Below are 17,683 nucleotides of genomic sequence, written 5' to 3' on the forward strand. Positions count from 1 at the left end.
GTATAAACTCTCAATGCCCGTATGTGGCTGCAAAAACGTGCTTTGACTTTCTACAAGGCCAGTTGTTGTCTTGTGTTCCTCAACTTTTGTTTTGCTGTTATTCAGCCTTTTAACCAAATCCACAGTCAGCAATCTCCACAATATCTGGGATTGATGATGCAAAGAGGCCAATAGAAGTGTGGGCCCTGCACCGTGGATTGTTATTTGGTGAGTGGATGTTATTGGGGGGAAAGGGGCTCCGCCAATGAGCGCGCAGCTCCGGGGCCACATGACCACCCCCCTCCTCTCCCATTCATCAGGGCTGGACTGTGTTGTCTTTTCAATTCATTTATCTGCAGGAATGATTGCGACTATCAGTCTAGAGCTCACCGCCTGACTGAGGAGGTGAAAGTTGCGCCACAGGAAGATAAACCGCAAAAGACAATATTGCATGTATACATGATTGTGCGTGTGCATCGGATGAGCGGTATAGGGGAATTCCTCGCGTCTTAAAAAGTAAACAGAAAATCGGTGGATTTGAGAGTTTGCTCAGTCGAGTGAGGTCCAATAGATAGAGAGAGGGGGAGGAAGAATATCTGTGCGTGATTTTTTGATTTCTGCTCTCAGTCGTCTCGGCGAGTCTAGACTGAAGATGCTCTTGGACGCAGGACCGCAGTATCCCACCATAGGAGTCACTACTTTCGGCTCCTCACGGCATCACTCAACAGGCGAAGTCACAGAGAGAGAAGTGGCGTTGGGGATAAATCCGTTCGCGGATGGGATGGGCGCCTTCAAAATAAACCACAGCTCCCACGATATTGGCTCCGGACAGACGGCGTTTTCCTCCCAGGCGCCCGGCTACGCAGCAGCCGCCCTGGGACACCATCACCACCCGACCCACGTTGGCTCTTACTCCACGGCGGCTTTCAACTCCACCAGGGACTTTCTCTTCAGAAATCGGGGTTTTGGAGACGCCACCGGGGCTCAGCACAGTTTGTTCGCCTCCGGAAGTTTCGCAGGGCCACATGGACACTCAGATGCAGCGGGGCACCTGCTCTTCCCAGGGCTCCACGAGCAAGCGGCGAGCCATGCGTCTTCCAACGTGGTCAACAGCCAGATGCGGCTGGGCTTCTCGGGGGACATGTACGGACGCGCCGACCAGTACGGCCACGTTACGAGCCCGCGGTCCGACCACTACGCTTCGACCCAGCTGCACGGCTACGGCCCCATGAACATGAATATGGCCGCGCACCACGGAGCTGGGGCCTTCTTTCGATACATGAGGCAGCCGATCAAGCAAGAGCTCATCTGCAAGTGGATCGAGCCGGAGCAGCTGACGAACCCCAAAAAGTCGTGCAACAAAACTTTTAGCACGATGCACGAGCTCGTGACCCATCTGACGGTGGAGCATGTGGGGGGACCGGAGCAGACCAACCACATCTGCTTCTGGGAGGACTGCGCCAGAGAAGGAAAGCCATTCAAAGCCAAATACAAACTTGTAAATCATATCAGAGTACACACCGGAGAAAAGCCCTTTCCGTGTCCGTTCCCCGGCTGTGGCAAAGTATTTGCTCGATCGGAAAATCTAAAAATTCACAAAAGGACTCACACCGGTAAGACTGCCTGCTTTTTTTTTAAAGCCATGTTGACAATATCCCATCCAAAATATGCATGCGATCCGGGCTATTATTTATTAGGCAGCTGAAGTCACTTTACTGGCATGTGATTCATGCAGTTGTCAACAGAAAATATTTCAAATGTTTTTTTAAAAAGCCTTGTTATATTATGTTAAATGTGCTTGTTATACATTTAACAATTTAATTAAACTAATAAGCCTGAGAGGCTTATTACATTTGCAGTGTATAAGTAAGTAGAGTTGTCAAATTAAGATAAAAAATAATGCTGCCTTTTTAAATCTTTCCACGCATAGAAAATCTTTAAATTAAATAATGTATAAATATGGCATTTTGAAATGAAACATTGCATTTATTGATTTCTTCTTTATTTAGGTGAGAAGCCTTTTAAGTGTGAGTTTGAAGGCTGCGACAGGCGATTTGCAAACAGCAGTGACCGCAAGAAACACATGCACGTCCACACGTCGGACAAGCCCTATCTGTGCAAAATGTGCGACAAGTCATACACACACCCCAGCTCCCTCCGAAAACACATGAAGGTAAAAAGATTATTTTTTTCACTGTGCATGTTTTGTTTTTTACAAAATGAAAAAATATTACAAGTGTATTTTATTTTACAGCTTGACTGGAAATGGGAATTTTATTGTGAAACATTATGAGAGCTTGTATCATTTATCTTTTGCAGAAATAGAGAAGTTAATTTGCCTTGACACTTTCTTTCTTTCTTTCCTTTCAACCGACAAATCAGATTAAGATCTTAATGAGAATAATAATGTTTTGGGTATGTTTTTCCCCCCCAAAACAGTCGAATTAGGAGATTTAATTTGTTTTGATTAATTTCTTTTATTTGAGCCAAAACAGCCCGTACAGAAATCTTTTCTATAACATTTTTTCTTATTGTTGAAGGTCCACGAATCCACCAATCCAGCACCGCAGCCATCTCCAGCGGCCAGTTCAGGGTACGAGTCGTCCACGCCTCCCACTATAGTATCACCGTCCACAGAGAACCAGAGCAGCAGCTCCATATCACCAGCAGCCTCAGCAGTACACCACACAACCAGCCACAGCACGCTGTCGTCAAATTTCAATGAATGGTACGTGTAAATATTTTTGAACAAAAGAAAGCGAAAAAAGACTGCAGATTAAAAAAAGAAACTGCTTGGAATCAAAGACTTTATAAAGTCAGCCAGTGAAACATGGACTGAGAAATCACGGGAGGCCCAAACGATCAATTAAAGGCTGTCTTAATGTCTCACAGAGAGAATGCATGGACAAAAAGGAGGCGAGGACAGCCACAGTTAAACTTTTTCCCTCAATATTTCTTTGAGTCTTTATTTTTACTGAGAGACTGCTCAAAGGAGATCTCAAAAAGCATGCTATCTCCGGGTAGAGGCCTGAATTTTTGTACATAAGGATTTCACCAAGTTGGTAAAAAAATGTAATATTTTATTTTGTAAATAGTTCTATCACAGTTTAAGGGAATTTGTGAAAATGTGGTCCCTAGATATATGGAAGATGGTTTTAAAGAATATTGCGATGATCATTGAAAAGAATGTTATAGTTGTGAACCAAATGTGAATTATTCAGTATTACTACAGTCTACACGTCGACCTAACCGACTCTTAGTATTAATGTGCTTTTGTAGCCTATTCAGTGCAACATTTTCGTCCAAGGTCCAGTTTGAGTAGCACAGTATCATTGTTGTTATTTAATGTCATGTCGATAAAATCGTGTAGTGAAAGCCTGAAATTCCGTGTCAATCTGTTTATGTACGTGATAAATATAAAATCTCTGTCAATTGCTTTGTCTGAAAGGAAGTATTATTACATGTAAGTAGCTCAATTTTCCATATTTATCCGCATGTAAAGGACCGGTAACATGTTAGAAATGATCGGTATTTATGGAGAAATGCGCTCGTATGTAAAATTTAGTTTACAAAAAATGTTTGGATACATTTCGTACTATATTAAAGGATTAAAAAATACAATAATGCAATGCGTTGGAGGTTATTGGTTTCTATGGGTGTTTGAGGGTGATCTGTGTGAAACTAAAGGGTTCTTTTTATATCAAAAATATCACAATCATCTGCAGACTGAAGCAGACTTTATCAGCATAATGCATTTGATTGCAGAATTATTGCATGCTTAAAATAATTTAACTCTTCGTGTGTGCATGCCTGTGCAAGTGTGTGTGCGTGTGTGTGTGTGTGTGTGTGTGTGAGGGAGAGTGAGAGAGAGAGAGTGTGTGTTTGTGTGTGTGTGTGTGTGTGTGTGTGTGTGTGTGCATTTCATTTGAAGGTTTTGAATGCAACTTCCCTGACAGTCCATAATAAGTCTGCATCTTCTGTTTATCCAAAATTAACATCCAACACTTTGCCCTGCAGTAATGTGCAAATTAAATCGATTAATCACGGAGGTTGTTCCTCAGTGTAAACCCGAGATAGTTTGCGTTACTTAATTGTTCGGGAATCTAATTTTCCAATCTAATTTATTTTCCTTTTTTTTTATTTTTTTTTTTACCGCGGATTTTATAGATTTTTAGTGGGGAGAGCTGAGGAGTCAGTGTGGCCCCCTCATTGTTCCTGGCTGCAGCTTGCTTGACCGCCCCATTAGGCAGAGATCACATCAGCAGCCGCCAGTGATCATGGTTAACACTGCCAGTGTGCACGGAGCCACGATCTGTCAGTCTGCAGCTCTGTCACAACTGCTGCACACACATACCCGAATAGATCCAGAAAAAAAATAATCCTAAAAAGAATCCACACTGATACAGCACAGGCTGTGTGCGCGCAATCGTGCATGTGCTCCCCAGTTTATATCAGCCAAAAATAAAAAACATCCACCATCTTAGATGATTTGCTGAAATGTATTGAAATGTATTCATATTTTCTTTTCACGGGCTATTAAATGTGGAGATAAATGAAGGATGGTAATAAAATGACTTTTTCGACTCTATTTAACACTATCTATCTAGGTTCCAGTGCTGATGCTTCATTGATGCACTGCTGTAGAAAAAACACGCAGAGGGAATTCTATTTGAGAAAAGTCACTTTATAGAAAAATGTTCACATGTAAGTAGAAATATAAATAGTTTAGAGTGGATGTGTTAAAACTATCTCATGTGGTTTCCAGGCTGGCACATGCGCCATATTTAAATATAGATCTGAAATGCAGATAGAAAAGCACTTTATTTATCATTTGAACTTGAGAAAACACTTTAAATGTAAAAAATCTTGTTTTAGACTGATAATGGTGGAAATACTTTTCCTGGAATGTGTTTATTTGGACTGGTGGCTTATTTGCCTCATTATGGACTTGAGTTTTTATCCTCCTTTTTTATTCCCCTGCACATGTTTTTCCTGAAGCTTTTCAGCCTGCGCCTTTAACGTGCCAATACGACTGAATGCAAAGCATGAACCTTGACTGTGCTGTTTAATTTCCACCTCATGCCTCCGCCGTATTACTTTACACTGAACTCACACACGGTATCAAAAATAAAATGCTCGTAAAGAGAAGGAGTCGACGACAGGCTGCAGCGCGTCTCCTCTCAGGCTGCCTATAGAGTCCAGATCAAATAGGAGCGCAGGAAAAACATCCACTTTAAATGTATTTACGCTCAAGTCTGGAAATGACAAACACTCAGATATCGGGAAAGCGCAGGCGCCAGCATCATGAATATTTATTACCAGCACTTGTGGCCAGTAAAGCGAGCCTGACGTTTGTGTTACCAAGGTAGACACTCTGCAGCTTAGTGCGCATCAAATATCACACAGAATGGTGCTTCAGCACCTCACTCCAGCTTGTTTTTACACATTTTAAAAGTCAGAAATGTTTTGTTTACTGCAAAAACATTCAGCAAATCAATAGGCCTACAGGTTATAGCAAAAAAAAATTATAAGTTTAATATATAGAAGGCTTGTTTTTTAATACATTAGTAGCTGCATTTTCTTACTCCTGCTTCCTCTTAATGGATCTAATTTGGCATTTTCTGGCCACCTTCCCATTCCAAATTGAATATTTCTGTTTTTAAAAATATGTGCAGATAAATGCAACTTTTGAAGAGACTTTTTGTAGCCACTGTCACGCGGAGTCCAAGATTAGAAGAAAGCTATAATCCGTGCCCCTTGATGGATGAGGTGCCCAAGCCTCTGCCAGCACTGTGATCTGCATGCCCAGCTGCCGCCACTCTCTGAGAACTGAATCGATAAGTTAAACATTTGCAGTTTGGTTTAACTATTAGGTTCTTGCATGCAACGGAGAGGGACATGTGATCTCTATTTTTAACAGCTATAGAGTTTAAAAAACGCCCCAAGTTGCAAGTCATAGAATATCCTGCAAAAATGCCATCCTGCAGCCTCCATCTGCTGAGCTTAAGAGTCCTCATACAAAAAGGTCAAATTCAAGTCAAGGCCACTTTAGTTTATTGGCATGCAGACTTTTCAAAACCCCTCCAAGAAACCCTGTCGTATTTGCAGCCATAAAACCATTTCATTGCCAGACCCTGGGTAATGGAGCAGTCCATCCAACAATGAAGTTTGCATGTAAAATAGTCCAGATTTTCACAGAAAAGTATTTATAAAATGTAGTAAGGAATTGTATTCTTTTGTAGTTTGGACATGTTTGATTCTTATTTTATTTTAGTCATTGGAAAAAAAACATGAGGGAAATCTGCAAACAACGATAATCCAGATTTATATAGAATATTATTTTAAATATTTTATAAGACTAGTTCAAAATTGTTATACAGTTCTGACATGTGATTTTTTATTTACTATTTTGTCCCTGGAAAGAAGAACGCCAAGAACGTTGGCATACAAAGATGTATACAGTAAATCATTTTAATATTAGAGTCTGGAGACTGGACTGGTATTTTGTCCTTTTACAGTTCGGACACGTGCTTTTTAAAAATAATTTAATTTTTTATCCTTGGGAAGAAGAAGAATAACAGTGAAGACAACAGAAGGAAACATTTATATTAATGCAATATGTCTAAATTAAATGTGTAAATATCACACCATACCATTTAAACCTCTAGTTGATCTAATTCGTATAGTACTCCACCATCAAACTATCCTAAAATTTGATTGGCACAATTTCTGACTTATCCGGAATTACGATTCACTATATAAACTCTCTTTAAATCTTATTTTTCAAACCACATGTAGTGGTCACACGTGTACTCAACATGACCAGCGCTCCTTTTATATGCAAAAAAATAAAAAAATAAAAAAATAAATAAAAAGTCAAAACTATTGTGGAAAAAAGGACACAACACAAAATATTTTTTTCCATTTCTTATTTCCTTATGATAATCGTGACGGCAGCTCGTATAGTTCACAGCTCTTTTTACTTAACCACATCGCTGATTGGGACATTAATCTCCGCTTTGCCACCGCAGTCCCAGAGCCGGGTTTGGAGAGAAGGGCTCGTTATAGTGAAACATCGGCTCACGGTGACCCTCGTTGCATCAGTTGTGGTCTCTGACATGCTATTAAGTTTAGCCCGTGCAGGAGATTTGTGGAGGCGCTGACACGGTGTTGTCGCGTCCCCTTTGACGTGTCGCTAAATGAGGCCACTCCAATTAGCTGTTAGCGACAGACTGCTGCACACCTCTGCAGAAGAAACGCTCACTGTCTCAGCCGTGTTTACTGCGACTGATTCAAACCAGGAGCTTTTATTGTGGTGACATGTCGTGCTCGAAGGCACTTCGGCTGTAGTGGCTAAGCGAGCATCCGGGGACCTGCAACCGCCCAGCTTCCGGTTCCAAAATCTCGCTGATTTAACCCCTTTTCAACCAGAGCCCTCTCACTTAAAGGGCCAATCCGTATTTATTTATTTTCATTTAAATCATAATCATTTATAAACAGTATATTGAGCAAATTCAGTTATAAAAGAAATATCTTAAAATGCTTCTCTTATTTTGAAGTACACATGTGTATACATATTAGAAAACAGCCTTATAAATCATTAATAACTTAAACATAGCTGTTAGTTTGTTTATTATGAATCTTGTCAATGAAATCAAGAGTGATGGCCAGTTTTGTGCTTGTAATTTTTCTAACACAGCCTTTTGTTTACATTTTGACCACACATGCAGCTAATTTGTTATTAAAGCACAAATCAGAGCATTTTTTTAATACATTCATTAGCTGGAATGAAATCCGCCCCACATTTTTCTTTTATGTGTTAAAAAAAGCAATACATATGGTGTGTTAATGCGCTGGTCTTCTCGCTTACAGAGCAGCTTGTCGACATCTGCTCTTCTGATGAGTCTAATAATGACTTCTTCTTTCGCAATGAGGATGACCAGACAAAGATAATGACTGACAGATTTTCACTGATCCATTCCATCATCCGCAGTGTTTTTGTCAATGTGCATCATGAGGTGGCCCTGAGGGAAACGTGTCTGAAACCATATGAACTCCTCATTTATAGTGACGTTAAGCCTGATGCAAGCTGATGTGTGGTTTCATCCTGTTGCATGCTTTGTGTTCTCTCAATTTTAACAATGAGTCCCAATTAACCCATTTTACTATTGTTCTGTTTATATGGCATATGGTGTTTTAAATTGTTAGCAGACTGAAGTTATTTCTCACTGCCTGCTATTTGGAATATATAATTATTATTATTTTTTACCAGTTCTGCAAAAACAGAAATTTCACAAACTACTGCAACAAACTGTTTAGGACAAGAGTGTGGTTTTCTAAAATAACTGCCCAATGGAGCTGCAACTAATTATTATTATTTCTTTATCAGTTATTATTTTGATTATTTTCTCAATTAATCTATTACCTGTTTGGACTATCAAATGTCAGAAAACAGTGAGATATATCCATCCATGTTTCCCAAATTCAAGTTGATGTCTTTAAATTAATTAAATTCAGAACCAAAGACATTATGTTTAACATGATATAAAACAGAGGAAAAAAGAAAATCTCCATATTTAAGAGGTTGAAAACAGTATCTTCTGATTAATCGGTTAACAAAAATTAATTTTGATAATGGATTTGTTGACTAATCATTGCCGCTCTACACTCATAGCATTAGATTTCTTTTGATTTTAACACAAATAGATTTTCTTTAACTCTCTACTCTGTGGTTTCAGGGTGGTTTCTGGTTCGGTTAGGGTTTACAGTTTATATCTCATTCTTACAGTGCAAGTCAGTGGTTGAACATTTTAACATCCAGCAGTATTTGTACACATGAACACCATGTCAGCAAGTGTAACAAACTCACTAGCCTCTGCACAAACTCTATCTTTTACTGAAATCCATTGTTGTTTTCCTGTGGGCTGCTGCCCAAAATCTTCAAATATTTGTGAGAGACGAGAGGCAATAAATACAGGTTGTTTTGCTTGCCTGGTGCTTTGAGTGTAGATATTTTAACTAAAAATGGATTTCATTTTTGTTCTTCCCTCACGAGTAAATCATTTCAGGAAAAAAAAAGTGAAACAAAGTGGAATCATAATGCCCCTGGTAAGCTGGCTGCAGAATTAGCTACTTTCAGTGCTATGTTATTTATCCACACTTTATTTTTTGCACACATTTGTGGCTTTGTAATTATTCTGGCTCACTGTTGTTCAGTCACATTGTGATAATGGAAGTACATCCATCATTAGTCCATCCATCAGTGGAGTCCAGTGAGCACTGAGGCTGGTTGTCACACGAGTGTGTGCATTTGTAGATATTTTCCATTCCTTGTTACTGAGGCGTTTACAGAATGGAATAAAACCGTGGCGCTGTTATTAAGCCAAAACCCCATATCCTGTAGTAAAATGTTACGACTACGAAGAAGCATGTTGATGGATAGAAACATCATCCCGCTGACGTCTTCTTTGCACTTTTCACTGACCTTAGCAGCCATTCTGACATGAATACAGCAGGTATCAACTTCACTGCATTTTCACAAGAGAAGCAAATCAGCATTAGCTTGTTGAAACGCACCGACTGATGCAACGCTTCAATCACACCCGTTATGTTCCACCTCTCTGCAGTGCATTCATTTATAATTATACTGGTATCTCAGAATGAGAGTGATTAAAAGTAAAATCTGGCAAACAAAACGTGGTATGTAAGGTATCATCATAACAGTGCGCTTGGCATGGGATATTTTTTCACCAGCTGCATCAGCAGGACACAGGTGGAAATGCAACTTGACTGGTGATGGGAGCCAAGAAAGATCTGGAAGCTGACCGTGTATCTGTCTGTCTGTGTGTGTGTTTGTATGACTGTGCACTTCAACTGTAGCAGGCAAAGAATATTAGCTACCTAATGTTGCCAGAGGATAGATCTGGGAGTCTGTGAGGGAATATGACTCATTACAGAGAAAAGTGGCAACAGGAAGCTGTATGTGAGCAGTAGACTGTCAAAATTAAATGTCATGTTTTACTGAATAAATAATGATCAGATAAGAGAGAGGTACCAAATCCGACTCGACAATTCCTGTGTGCAGCAGCTGCTTCTGTAAGTATCTCCCAGTTCGATTTCATGTCTTTGACTCCTTGGTTTCACTGATTTTAGGTGAGAATAGATGAAAACCTGTGATGTAACAGGGTCACATCTCTTCCAGAAGCTGCAGTGACCTCTGTGCTCCTTTGACAGGGATGTGAAGGAAGTGTGTGAACGCACCGCTATAACAATATTGAATACATACCAGGCCTGGGGTTTGACTTCAGGCCTCGCACTTAATTTAAAGAGCAGAAAGGTAAGAAACTGCTAGGTATTACAGCCTGTTACTGCTGTTTTTTGTAAACATGCAAAAATAATAATGCTAAATATATCAATAAGTGAGGGGGAGGTTGAGTAAAGGATTATTCTGTAAAATGTCACACACACACTTAAAGCAAGAAGGTCATTTTTTAACATCTTCATGCCATGTTTGTTAACATTTTTAAGATCTGAGGTTTAAAAGAAAAAAAATCCAGTTAGTAACAGGTCATATTTTCTAGCATTGGCAGTGTTTCATTTTATGTAAACACCCTGGCAGACAAGAAATCCATCTCTTCTAACTGAGTGACCAACCGTTTGACAGTTTCAACTGTGATAATTCAATTTGTTTGCTGATAATAATTCCTAAATAAAATGTCACGTATTTGCGAAACCATAAAGCGTGTGTTTCCTGTTTATTCCAACTGCTCGTTCCTCACTCACAGTTTGATTGATAATGATTGGCCCAAATTTCCTTGGTCCAGGTGTTTGCCGTTTATTATTTTTCCACCCCCTTCAATTAATCACTAATTGCTGTTTCCACCTGCAATGGAAATTATAGCACAACTGTGGCCAAAAGCCTCACACTGCTGTATTTTGTGGAAAATGTATCAAAAATATTTATCGTTACAATGCCAGGATTTTAATGTTTGCTTAATGAAAAATAAAATATCCAAAACTGAAATAAATTTTTATGGCTGCATGTGGACAGCGCCTGTTATTTGTTGTGTCATCGCTGATGGCACAGCATGAACATAGTCGGGGTTTGAGGATTTAGAAATTAATGACAACAAATGACCAGAGCTGATTTCAATGCTGCTGTGTCAGGGGATTATGCCTTAGTTGAGGTTGGGTCATTGTGTGGGACGTGACGTGATATTTAATGCCTGCATGTGGAAACAATTCATTGTTAGAGTGGAATGTGTTTGAATAATGTTGCATTAATAAAAACTTTTTATTACAAAATGTGTCACAAGTCAGAAAGTACTGTGTTTGTTTATGATGAATCATTCGGAATTCCTCTTTATTTAATGCCAAAAGTAATCTAACTCTGTAAGATGTTTTTCTTCTAATAACATGTTCGGCTTGAACACTACGTGGAGTTCTGCTTTGCTGAGGTCTCATAAAACCACTGTACTCCACTGAAAGGGCAAATAAAATGTTAGCACTCACAAAAGGTCAAGTCTCTCCAGAAGATCAAGTTCTGAAAAACAGTGAAGCTTTAGCCAACAAATAACATCTAAACTCTGAAAAATACAGAAGGAATGAAATCTAGACCAAAGTGTCCCTGGCACACAGAGAAGACCAGCAGTACAACTGAACTCAACCCCACATCAGATAGAGGTCGACTGAAATGGGTTTTATGAGACTGATACTGATTTTAGAGGAAAATTTCACAGATTTTGAAGTTGCAGCTGATAAAGTGAATTTTTGAGTTGGAATGAAAAAAGAGCATTAAAATGTGTATTGTTCATTGAAAAAGTAGCAATATGACTGTGCAAAGGTACTCAGAAGGCTGCTTTATTAAATTTAATTTAAGAATATTACACATAATTATGTATTACGTTGGCTGGAAAACTGGGAAAATGAAGAATAAATAAAAATAATAGCTACATATCAATCAGGCATCAAGTACTGACCATTTAAATAAAGAATAAATAAAAATAATAGCTACATATCAATCAGGCATCAAGTACTGACCATTTAAATAAAGAATAAATAAAAATAATAGCTACATATCAATCAGGCATCAAGTACTGATGAATAAATAAAAATTAAATGCATTTCTAACACAATTTTTCATCATCCCAGGCATTGTTTTCTACATTATATGTTCTGTAAAAAAAAAAAAAAAATCAAATAAGCCCACTTGAGACAACACGTACGCCAATACTATTAGATATCGATAAGTTTGTGATAGGCCAATATCGGCCAATCTTTAAATCGGTTTGGCTCTAATTAGAAGTTCAGTGGTCGAGCTGCACATGTTCACTGATTGTTCATAGCTTACTGTGAACTTGTCAGCAGCTTTTGCAACTTTAAAAATAAATGTTGAAACTCTGCATGCGCTGCAAGATGAATCTTCTCGCAGGGACACTCGTATCTTAATGCTGCGATTATACCTATTATATATCATATATTAATATGTAATTATGGTTTCAATCCACTGTGAAGAATCTGTCTGTTTACTCATCACGAATAGCAGGACTAGTGTTTAAGTGTCACATGACTTGTCTGTTTTTTTTCTAAACATATGACAGCCCCCTGCACTGCGTCCACACTCAGCTATTTGGTATAAAGCCACGCGCAGCAGTGGTTTGGGTCTAATGGACAAGTGTTGATAAGTCCTTAAAAAGAGCATCCAGCTGAACTTCTAACTATAAAGGTTGTTTCCAAACTTATGCAACATAAGTATCCATCTGTCATCATCTGCAGCCCCCGTCATCAAGCAGATAAATGGTGGCATGTTGCTACCTAATGGTGAGTGCAATGATTGTTTGAAAGCAGCAATGTCTGCAAATCATTTAAATATATTTTATTTTTTTTAAATTCTTCCTCTAGTTGTTTGTATTTCCTTTTCATGAAATAATTGGTTTATGCTTAAAAACGTCCATCTGTAATTGAGTTTCACTGTTGAAACTGGTTTTGTTTATGTTTTGATTTATGTGATTTAGAGTAAAACATCAGATTTAAGTGTTTGGGAGCTTGTGCAAAGTTTTCTTCATTTAGGTTTTGCAAAAATATTTTAAAAGTGAAATAAACAAATAATTTGCTGGCTGTACTCATGCAATCTCATCTTCCCTGTTCTTCAAAAACTGTCTTTTTTCCTGAATATATTAACACACTGTCATATTAGGTATTGCACTGATAATACAACATGTTAAGTAAAGAGTGAACACAAGAAGCCGCCCTCTTCTTTTTTCCTCTCACTGCTTTACCATGAAGAGAGATTGAATCAGGATTAGAGGCCATAGAAACATATCTTTAAAGTAGTATTAGCAGCGAGCTCTGTGAGTTAATTATAACCAAAGGGAGTGTGCTGGGATTAGTGTTTTGATCCCTAGCCCTGTTAAACAAAATGGTGACGTACTGTAAGGTTTGAACACTTTATCCCACTGGGTTACAGGTCGATTCTCTGCCCAAGTGCTCTGCAGCCTTTGTTCTAAGAGCAGACACCACATCGCATGCCTGCTTATGTGGGTTTTATTTATATATCAGGATGCTTTCTTTAACTGAGCCTTCTTCTGTAAAATCAACTTTGCCTATTGACATACACATTGTAGAATACGATATATGAATGTTACAGAGGAGCATTTAGGATTATTTGCATGCTTATTTTGGGAGGCCTAGATTTAAGCGTCTGACTGATGATATGTCGTTGACTCATAAATAATTTCAAAGTTACATCACTCGGTGGCTTTCAGCTGCTTCTGCTGCGACTCAACCTCACGGCCACGTGTGGCGTTTCAATAAATCACTCATTCCTGACACATCTGCTGATGGTGTTTGACAAAAATATCAAACATTCATTACAAACCCCTTTTTTTTGCCCAAACATATGTTTCAAACATAAAACAATCAAAGTTAAACTATTATGCTTTGCATTTTCTAACTCTTAAAAGTGCTTTTTTCCCCTTTTCTTGTGCAATTAAGTTCATTCAAGTTGAGGATTGTTGCATGTGCAGATGGTTTGGAGACGCATCAATCTCTGTCAGCGGTGTAATAATGCAGACATTCCATACTGGGACACTTCATGAGCAGAGGAGGCACATGAGAGGGGGAGTTCCCTAAATCAAATAAAGGCTTGTGTTCTGGCTGAAGTCTGAGAACCAGCACCCCGGTGAGGATGCAGTGGGAATGAAATTATTCGCAGCCCCCTGGTTACACAGTCTGCATTTTTATACATTACAGTTACAGAAACATTGTTAAGCTTTATCAAATGAAATTCAAATGTAACATGCAATAAAATGTTCATCTTTGAGGTGTGTGAGTCTGAACCTGGTTTCCTTTATAAATTGGAATGATAATGTGTTTAGAAAACCTTTGCAGTTTATTATTAAGATGGTATTATTGTGATAAAAGACTACAGCCGTACCAAACAGTTTTTAAATGTTGAAGCGCTGTGTTTTTTAATATCGAATTTCTATTGCGATGTTAAAAAAAACAAACAGTGCCAAGCTGCGTTACCATAACATTCACAATTACATGGGACCAAAGCTGGAGCGAGCCATAAAGGCACTGTTTTGTTTGAACTATGGATTACACAAAAATACGATTTTCTTTGTGGTTATTTCATTAAGGTATTTATGATAAATTTATGTGTTGAATTATCAGAAAACATGATATATTATATTATATATTGTTATTGACGTAAGACATTGCCTATATCAAGATAGAAGATTTTGGCCATATCACCCAGCCCTACAAATCTTCTATTGAGGATTTCGAACAAAGCTTCAAACGTGGAATCATTGCCCTAGAAAAAAATCCTCAATTAAATAAAGTACATTCCACAAGGGCCCAACAGTGCAAGTATTTTACTCGCACTTGCCCTTTAAAATAGATAATTGTAAACCAAAAAAATCATTTTTGGGCACAGTGTGCGAGTACCAATTTATTGTAATGCTAACTAGCAAACCCAGTGCTGCAGCTAGCCAATAACCTGCTTTTTGGCTCATTTTTTGTAAGCAGTGCAGCGTTACATCATGCTAAAATTAGCAAGCTAGCTAGCTAAAAGACAGCTGCTAAATAAGTAATATTTTTACAAGATAGTGCATCAGTCACATGAAAGCTCATTGCTATCACCAGATGAGTGACGATGTTCAGCTCATTTAAGAGAGATTTAGATTTTAGAGCATGGAATTATGGTGGAATTAGCATTCTAGCTAGCTCACTAGCTAGCCGCATGTCTCCACATTTTCAGTTTGTAGTATGGCGGATTATATGAGCCGGACACAAGCCTAGTATGCAACCACTAGTGGTATCTAATTCTACAAAAAATAAAATACTAATAATACCTAGTAGCCTAGTCTTTATCTATATTTGTGCAGAAATACCAGGTTTATACCGAATAAAGAGACATTCAGGGGGAAAAAAGTGCTGTGTTTGAATATTGATTCAGAATTTGAATGTCAGCATTATGAATGGAGCTTCAAACTATTCAGAACAGCCCTAAAGGACTTCCTGTTTTGCTCTGAGGTTTGCCTGAGCAAATAATGAGCAAATAATAAGCAAACTTTTTCAAATTAAAAGTTGTGGTTATGCTTATTAACTTTTTATGAACATTTCGAGCAAAAGGTGTTTTGAGTTACAAAATCGTGCCGATATTATACCACATTTTGTCACACAAACATACATCAAGCTACTATTTATACCATTCCCCCAGCTTTCTGGCATCTATCTCTTAGAGTGATCTTACATCCACTGAAAAATCTGAACATGGATTCCAAAGCCGTTAAATGTTTGGCAGCACTTCTGATTCAACTCCTTGTACCTCCCTTGACTTTGGGTCCTGGCTTGATGTTGACATCACATGTAGAAAATTCTCATGCACACACTGGAGTAACACATGGAAAGTATTGGGGCTGCAGGGAGACATGGGATGGAGAATGATAAGACTGGATGCCCTTCATCTTTCTCTGTGAATACAGGCCTAAGTCAATTTTACTCTCAGCGTGAGACTTTCTCCAGCCCAAGTTTTGAGTAAATCCAATCAGCTGTCCGCAGGATTGAGATGTAGTGTGTCACTGATGACAGAGTTCACTGAACGGGGAAGCTGCGGTCCAGCATTTTTAATAAGACTCTACACCATAAGCTCCTCCTAGAGTAGTAATTATCATTTTAAAGGGAATTACGCTTAAGACTTAATGTACATTAAGAAATTATCAAGCAGTTACATACTTTTAGTTGAATTTGACATAATTTGCTCCCCTCGGACAAAACTGACAGAGTTGGTAACATATTTCCATTCTGAATTATATTACCATTTCAGTACATTTGAATAAATCAGTAAATTAGACCCAACTCTGACTTACAACAGTACTTTAAAGTTGTCTGACACATACTTTATGTTTTTTTCTTTTATTTTTTACAGTCATGCTAGCAAAAGTGTGTGTATTTATGGGCCCTCTGTCATGTTTTGTGTGTGGCGACGAGAGAATTAAGCTCTGAGTTTAGCATGGCATTGCTTGAGTGCTTTGGCATCGCAGCGTAGAATAAAATCCCTCAGTCGGCCAGGTGCGAGCTCCCAAATCATACGTCCCCCAAATGTGCATCAACAGTTTTGACAGGCGGACTGTACAGAGCTATTCTACACTCAACAGTGCTGCTGTTCCAAGAAGACAGAGCACACATACATCACATGTACATGCGGCCCACACACGCCACACGCTCGATTTGATTTTTTTTTTTTTTTTTTGGGCACCTTCCCATCTCCACCCCTCTCTTTTTCTCTTCTCTCATTTTTTGATTGGCTTGCTTCCATGCTCATTAGCATCTCCCATTATCTTCTGGAATATTCAGGGGAATGTTTCCAGTTGCTGCCATTCCAATTATTATAATATACAACATGGTTCATGACTTTCAAGTTTCTGGAAGTGCTTCAGCTTTTTGTCAAGGTCCTCAGTCACATGTGAGGGCTGTAGATTTTTCAAGGGCATCTGTTCCAAGCTGGCCCAGAAGAGAGACAACGTGGCAAAGAGGGAGTGGGGCGGGGGGGCCCGGAGCAAGCTGGAATGATCCACCTAGAATTTGTTGAATCAAATCCTTGCACCTGGATATAATTGTCCTGCTGCTGTGCTGGGAGTTACCACTGCCACAAAGAGAGCAAATTAGTGGCTCGAAAATGGCGACCTGTCAAGATACGCAGCCTCACCTGGTATCATATTTTACCAAGACAAAACGCTTTCCTTGCATTGCTGGTTAATGATTATTTTGTTTACGGGCTCGGATAAATACACCACTCTGAATTGCTGAGATGATGAGCATGAAATCAAGCTGCACAACACCAAACAATACGGCAGTGTGTAATAGCTCCACAAAGTGCTAAATGAATCATTTACATGTGAACTAAATCAAATGCAAATGGTTTTGTTTAGTATTTAAACCCTTTTTTCTTTTGTGTCGATTTATGTCTTGATGTGTTTTTTAAAGAAAAGATCAATCATAAGCCAGCATCTGGATTGGTATTGAAACAATGCACTTGCATTATCTTCGTAGTTAGCCATATGGATACATGATAAACAAAGGATTTACATAAATACCCAATCATCTAAGGAATTAACACATAGTAATAGTAATATCTATCAGACTCTTGGGTGCGACCAAACTTTAATCACTTCTTGTATAAGATCAGGGGAGTCCTTTC

At 38.7% G+C, this 17,683-nt stretch overlaps 1 protein-coding gene across 1 annotated transcript; it reads left to right on the forward strand.

Moving 5' to 3' along the window:
- The first annotated feature begins 75 nt into the window (after positions 1 to 75).
- On the forward strand, positions 76 to 3,603 carry zic1 (zic family member 1 (odd-paired homolog, Drosophila)). Its single transcript, XM_059326526.1, has 3 exons — positions 76 to 1,592; positions 1,989 to 2,152; positions 2,520 to 3,603. The coding sequence occupies exons 1-3, from the start codon at positions 632 to 634 to the stop codon at positions 2,715 to 2,717; spliced, it is 1,323 nt and encodes a 440-aa protein (XP_059182509.1). The 5' UTR covers positions 76 to 631; the 3' UTR covers positions 2,718 to 3,603.
- Positions 3,604 to 17,683: the final 14,080 nt, after the last annotated feature.

Source organism: Centropristis striata, chromosome 23 (assembly GCF_030273125.1).
Source record: "Centropristis striata isolate RG_2023a ecotype Rhode Island chromosome 23, C.striata_1.0, whole genome shotgun sequence".
Lineage (NCBI taxonomy): Eukaryota > Metazoa > Chordata > Actinopteri > Perciformes > Serranidae > Centropristis > Centropristis striata.